The 7,047-nt window shown below is 34.6% G+C and overlaps 1 protein-coding gene across 2 annotated transcripts; it reads right to left on the bottom strand.

The window, feature by feature from the left end:
• Nucleotides 1-1,020: 1,020 nt before the first annotated feature.
• On the bottom strand, nucleotides 1,021-5,695 carry mitd1 (MIT, microtubule interacting and transport, domain containing 1). 2 transcript variants are annotated; one of them, XM_065292890.2, is made up of 8 exons: nucleotides 5,181-5,695; nucleotides 5,003-5,104; nucleotides 4,759-4,895; nucleotides 4,555-4,641; nucleotides 4,304-4,416; nucleotides 3,699-3,759; nucleotides 2,832-3,570; nucleotides 1,021-1,146 (listed from the first exon to the last, which is right to left on the bottom strand). In XM_065292890.2, the coding sequence occupies exons 1-7, from the start codon at nucleotides 5,323-5,325 to the stop codon at nucleotides 3,475-3,477; spliced, it is 741 nt and encodes a 246-aa protein (XP_065148962.1). In that variant the 5' UTR covers nucleotides 5,326-5,695; the 3' UTR covers nucleotides 1,021-1,146; nucleotides 2,832-3,474. The 2 variants fall into 2 exon arrangements, with proteins under 2 accessions (XP_065148962.1, XP_065148963.1); XM_065292891.2 differs by having other exon boundaries at nucleotides 5,191-5,326.
• Between the last annotated feature and the right edge of the window lie 1,352 nt (nucleotides 5,696-7,047).

The raw sequence follows: 7,047 nt of genomic DNA, 5'->3' as shown, positions 1-7,047 counted from the left end.
TATACTTGCATACATAGCAATGTGCATCACACTTTCTACCTTATGAGCATCCATGTTCTTTATAATGACAACAAACTTTCCTTATCACTAAGCATAGCTTGATAACAGAAATGAACGAATGGAAGAAATGCAAAGTCCACCAAGTCCATCCCCGTTTAAAGATCCTTGTTGTACTTTTTATGTGAAAGGATTAACTGAATATAATGTGCCGTGCCATGTCCTCTTTTTGTACTGTTTGAGTACAAAAAGATTTCATTGCTATGTGCGATATTCTTTGAACCATAAACCTTTAAGTGTATATACTGCAGGAAATTGTGTATTTTTCATGTGTCTGATACCCAACATCAAACCAAATATGAAGACAATCTCTCTGGGTTTGATAATGTTGCACAGAGATCCCTTTTAAACTGTATTGAGCATTAATCCCTCAACGATAGATTAATCCTAACAGTTACATCACAGTCCAACAGATAAAGGGCTAAAATGTATTTATTTATTTTTTGTACACAAATGCAAAAAGGTCAGAGTATGACAGCCTATTAGCCACAACTTTATTTAGCTAGTGTCCTGTTAGTCACAACTCTCTTTCATTTTGTATACAATTAAAGCACATCTAATGCCTTTTGGCATCCTTTCCTGTGGGAATTAGGAGTATTTTTGCACAAGCTCTTGTGGCAGCCCCAGAGGAGGGCTAACTCTACTACCTCTAACTTGCTCAAAAGGGACTAAGCAGTTTACGTACACACTAAATTGAGGTGAAAGTGACTATAGGGCTGTTAGACCCTATAATATTCTGCATATTTTTTCCACATAGAAAGGAAAGTCATACAGGATTGGAATAGCATGAGGGTGAAAATAATTGAATGATTCATTTTTGAATGTCCTGTTACTTTAAGATGAGTAATTCATAAAATAACCAAATACCCATTAAAGATTATAAATAACCATGGACAACAAAGCACAAGCAGCTCACTGTATATAACAGCAATTATCAATAAAAGTAAACTTTACTTACCTTTATTTTTATTTTTTTTAAAGAATCCTTATTTTTCCTTTTCGTTTTTTTCCATCCAATTTGTGTTTTTCTTACAGCAAAAGCGACAGCTATATCCCAAAACACTGTTAGACGTAAAATCAGGAGATGCACTGGTGAGCCAGAGAAAAACAAGCAGGTATGAATAAGGACCACACAAGTTTGGCAGAAAGGGGTTGGACACACGTTCTCAAACCCTGTTACAGTACATTCCCAACATTTGGTTTCCGGCACGCTTAAGCTTCTTACAAAACACTAAACAGCTTTTGGAGTGGGATATTGGTGGTATGCAGAGCTGACAAGGACATCAGTCAATATAAAGCACCACCCAGCATTTTATCAACAGCCGAGTATTTGTTGATAAACAGAGCATTACGCATAATTCAAATTCCACATTTGTTTTGTATTTAGATATAGACATTTAAAAATATCACTGTCAAGCTAACCGAACACTGTGGCTTGTTTCATGCATTTGCATCAATGCACGCCACTGAATTTTTTTGTATGCAAATCATAGAAACACCATCACACACCCCACTTAGTTTGGTCAGCCTGGGTGAAAAATAATCTAATCTAATCGAATTATCACATACAGTATGTAGTGTACAATAAACTGTTCTGTTTCACTATGTTGATGGTAGATGATATGATAGAGAAGATGATGTGCTTTCCTTCTTTCTGTGCGGACAGGAGGTTTAACTCCCTCCCGTGTGTTACTATAAGTAACTGTGAAAGTAGGCTACAACCTATTTGAAAGGTGTTTTTTGTTTAAACCTTGATTTAAACCAATGACAGTCAAAAGTCTTTCAAAATAAAGTACATGGCCAACTGTACACATTTGTTTAGACCATCTAATCTCTAATTTAACTATATGAAATGTTACTGTCTTAGTTAATCATTCATTGATCTCTGAGGAGGAAACGTTTTGTATCCGGCACTCTGCAAAGCATAGAGCAGCTTTGCCCCAGATACGAACATAAATCTGTGTCATGATCCAGAGGTGGCCACAAATCCTTTTCTTCCCTCTTATACTGGATAAAAGTCACCTCAACATCTGTCAGGTTAACAGATAGCCTACACTACACGTCTGGCTTTTCAATCTAATTCAATCATTCATTAACACTTTATATATTCAGTGGGTATATTTAAAAGGAAGAAAGAAACTTGTTTTAAATTTGGCTGTCATGCATTTCACAACATTTTTTCATTTAGATAAATTAAATTCATAATTCCATATTAACATCAATTCATGCTAAGATTTTACTACACTTTTATAGAGTTTAAAAACAGTATGAAAATATTATCTTGACGTTGACGTGTTTTCATAATCTTTACTACTCAATGTAGAGAGGATTAATAATATTTTTTATAAAGTGAGATGAATTGAGACCAAAGGCGATTATAAACAGATTAAATCTCTCTTCCTGCAGGGAATTCATGCGTGTTTCTAACTGCCATCATCTCTTCATAAGAGGCAAAATTTGAAACATACAAATAGCCTACTGTATGTCTATAAAATACACTGAAATAAGCACAGTGGTTTTACGCAGGAGTTCATTTTACTTTTATATCTCTTCATAGACAATCGTGTCATGGTCTGAATGTCATATATATACAAATTCAGCGCCCCATATAAATATATGACTATTTTAAAAACCAAGACTAAAAAAGCGTGCATCATTATATGCCATATATTCTCTTTTATTCGATAAAAGAAACGTATACTAAATATTTTAAAATATGAGAGATTTGACTATTATTAATATTTAAAAAAATATTGTTGCCATATAGTACTCACATGTTGATGTAGATTATTCAGAAAATAAAGTTAGTCTCTGTGTTCACGCGATGTCTGCCATACTTGCTCTTTAACTCAGTTGATACATCGATCCTGTCTCAAGAAATATGGTGACGTTGGACACAAGTGTAACATTTCAAAAACATTCGCACTACAATTCAGCTGTCGTTCGCCCAATGTGCACAAGATGGCGCTGGTGTTGCATATAAGAGATATTTTATTAAATATTTTATTTAAGCACATTATAACGTAAAATCTCCCTGACACTGTAAACACTGCTTATTTACATTTCGAAATTGCAGTTTGTTGGCTTTTAACTACAATTACAGACTACAATAAATACAAATATCAGTTTTAAAATATATTAAATAGCTAGCAGTAACGGCACTGTATGTGGAAGTATAAACATTTTAGGACCCAGATGCGTGTAACCCATTAAAAGTAATTTTTTAGCCATTATTTGCAACACAGAGTATCCCGGAATACCAAAAAAAACATAAAATCAGTTGAAAAGGGATGGAGAATAGATTTGATAATAGCATTAAGATTAAAGGCACATTTCCAGTTGTCCATGTAGGTATCCGAAGACTGCATTTCTCCTTGTAGACAAAGTCAGAGAGTGCAGAAGGTTTTAAAGTGAGCTTTATGTCGTCTTAGTGTGTTTTGTATGAAAAATGTCCACGGTAGTCTCATGACACTCTCTTAAATCATAATCACAGTATCCTATGGAGAAGCGACCCTTAAAGAAAAAAAATTATGATGCATTAATACGTACTGTATCAGACAACAGGGTTAATGTTAAACATTTCAAAAAGTATAAAGCCTTAATGAATAAGGTTGTGCAAGAATGATCCATGTAAGTGTTACCTTTGGTTTCTTAAAATAATCAAGGCCTCTGCCAATCTTAATAATCCAACCATTATTAAACCTAAGGAGACAAAGTCAAAATGTCAACTCACACCAGGATAAACAACAACTAACAAGCTGGTTTTACAGTTTTAAGGCCTATCCATAGCCGCTGTGACTGTTCAATACTTTATTTGAGTTGTGCTAGCATAAAATGCCCACAATTGCTGGAATCAGGTATTGAATGATTTAACAAGCAAAAGTCCTGTTGGAGAAAGATTATCTGTGATCAAATGATAAACAAGTTCATATTCATTGTATATTTAATGAACTTAGATCTATAATAGTAAATAAATACATTCTTTTATTAGTTTATTTTAAAAACAATACAAGATGAGTCACACAAGGGGTGAAAGATTCAGTGCTGTTATATGATACATTGGTTCTTGGAATGCAGCTTATCTAATCAAATTAGTGGAGCTGAATTACTGTAACTGTTGTACAACGTACAGCAACAACAAATTGTACCTTGAACAGATATGAAGAAATAATCTTTTAACAATTAACATAATCCTTAACAATGCATTTAATGTATTACACAGTAAACAGTTTGACTAGGGTTATACCTGATCTCCCTGTCATGAATAGTAGAGGAGTATTGAATGTCCAAACAAATATTTTGACTCTGTAGTGACTGCTTTATCTCTTCCAGGGCACTGACTTGCTGAAAGGAGCTGTCCTGGAAAACCATAACATTTAGTAAATTATAGGAGGAGTAAAAAGAGAAACATTTCTGTTAGTTGATGCATGCATGTGTAAAACTAACAGTACTTGTACAGTACTAGTAGTTGCGAACATAGGTTGTTAAAAATCTTACCTCATCCTGTGAGGTGAGGAGGTGAATAGTCTTTACTTTACAAGGGCCTTTCAGCAGCATTTCACAGAAGCGAAGAAAATTATACAACTGTAACGTGAAACATCTTGAATGTTTTAGCTACATTACTGCTTTTGTAATACAGATCATTTATAGTTCAGTGTTTATATTGACTCTTTACTGTAACTAAGAGCATGCTGTCTCTACCTGATGGATATGCCGTACATAAGGGTCTTCCACCCAGACTTCTGTCAGCCCATCTCTGATGTATGGTTTAAAGAGGGATTCATAACTAAAACCAGTGGAATTGTCAGGTATCTTAACCTGCTCGTGATATTTGCCATCTGAAAGATGAGAAGAAAGTGAGAAACAGAGACAATTTGCATTACTTAATAAATAGTTTGGATTGAGAGCAAATTAGGTTTTTTGTCACTTTTATCTGGACTTTTACCATCTTTCAACTTGTTCACGTGATCTTTAATCTGTTCTGCTCGGTCCATGTATCCCTTGATCTTCTCTCTGTAGTGAACCTTCTTTGAGTCATCTTTAACAGCTTAAAAAAATGATCATATTCAGACATTTATTAAAATCTAAGGAAAAGACTACATATAGCATGTTTTTGGGAATACCTTTCAGTACATCAATCAGTAGCTGGATCCCCTCCTGGTAGCACACCAGTGATTCTTGAAAGCGGGAGTTTTGATCAAGCTCCACAGCCCTCTTCAGGACAGAAATAGCCGAGCTCTCCATCCCTGGGAGAAAATCTTGACTCATATCAACTTTATTTAATGGCTGGACCAACAAAAGCAGTGCAACATATCCTTGTGCCAACGATGAGGGTGATTCTTACTCCGATTAGGAAAGGTTAGTGAGTAATCATAGCTAATATTTCTACACTTGATATAATTAAGTTAGATTAAGAAAGCCACATCGTTTTCATAATACCGCCACAAAATAAATAAAACCTGTTTTTCGCGATCCAAAGTGGCACAAAAACAAGGGAACAAAATGAATTTATTTAAAACTGATTCAAATAGCGAGATTAAAATTAGGTCCAAGCACTTATACAACTTTCGGAGCTAAATAAATTGTTATTTAATCAGAAGATTGGATCGTACGCTTCCTGTAGGAACTAAAGTTTGAATACCCCCGTTACCATTATGTTGAAGGACCAACTTCCGCTTCCGTCAAGCAAGTAAAGGACGTTTCTCAATCCGAAGGCTGCAGCCTCCGGAGGTCGCATATGCAAGCTGCATATGTCATTAATCCTGGTTAAGCCTGGTTTATTTAAGTTATCTGAGCATTACATTCGTTAGTCATAAAAATACGACAACAATTTAGGATTAGTTAAGAATAATAGTCAACTTTATAATTGTTAATATTCTGAAATAATACAGTCTTGATGACGTATGCAGCCTGCAAATGCGACCTCCGGAGGCTGCAACCGGCCATTAACAGAGATTTTTACATTTGTGGCACTTTTAATTTAATAATTGTTTTTGTTTTTATTGCATGTTTAATTAAAACAGTGTTCATAACATTATTTTCACATTCATTTGGATTTTTTTAAAAATAAAATTAAAATAATGCTAATTTTAGAAGTAAAACTAATGCTAATTTGATCCATATTGAACTATATTTATTTTTTATTTATTTATTAATTAACAAATTACATGTCCAAATTATTATTATATTTTTTTTGCTCAACAAAAATATCTTTGAAGCGAAACATGGAGAAATCAATGAGATTGTGATTGGAGGGCTTTTATCACCTCCACCTATAAACTCAATACATTTTTAATTAGATTGAGTTTTATTTATCCATTTCAGGATATTACATTTGTTGACTAAAATGCATGCCTGTAAATCTTTAGCTTTATAAGCATAGTGCTAAAACTTTAAAGGAACGTGTGTAATTTTCTTGTTAAAAGTACATTTGATTTTTGTGTCTAGCACACTCCATCAAGTTTTTTCCATGACTTGCTGTAGTGTTCGTGTTGCTCAGAGCATGGTGTAAGAAATGCCTGAGTCATTGGTTCGAATGCACTGTAAGTCACTTTGAATAAAAGCATCTGCCAAATGTGTAAATGTATCACATTCATTTTCTCTTTCCCTCCACAACTAAATGCAGAGAAGCAAATCCACAGCATGATTTTGCCGCCACAATGCTTCACTAGTGGGTATGGTGTGTTTCTGTTGATCCACTTTGTTTGACTTACAGCAAACATGGCATTTAGTGTGATGGCCAAAGAGCTCAATTTTGGTCTCATCTGACCATACATCTTCTTCCAGCTGGCTTTAAAGTCTCCTACAAACTGCTGCCAGGATGTCATAAGACATTTGTCTTAACAGTGGCTTCTCTTTGCCAATCTTGCAAAAAGCTGTGACCGGTGAACAACCCAGTCAACAAATGGTGTATGTACGGTCTATCCAAAGTCAATCGCTGAAGCTTAAATAAACTCACTTAGAGATGGCATTGGTGTATGGGTGGCCATA

The sequence above is a fragment of the Paramisgurnus dabryanus genome, chromosome 15, assembly GCF_030506205.2.
Source record: "Paramisgurnus dabryanus chromosome 15, PD_genome_1.1, whole genome shotgun sequence".
NCBI lineage: Eukaryota > Metazoa > Chordata > Actinopteri > Cypriniformes > Cobitidae > Paramisgurnus > Paramisgurnus dabryanus.
This window is presented reverse-complemented; position numbering and strand designations above follow the sequence as displayed.

Coding starts and splice junctions, on each gene's coding strand:
- mitd1 (XM_065292890.2), bottom strand. CDS start 5,325: ATGAGTCAAGATTTTCTCCCAGGGATGGAGAGCTCGGCTATTTCTGTC. Junction 5,105..5,180: donor ACTGATTGATGTACTGAAAG/GTATTCCCAAAA, acceptor CATTTTTTTAAG/CTGTTAAAGATGACTCAAAG. Junction 3,760..4,303: donor ATTCATGACAGGGAGATCAG/GTATAACCCTAG, acceptor TTGTCTCCTTAG/GTTTAATAATGGTTGGATTA.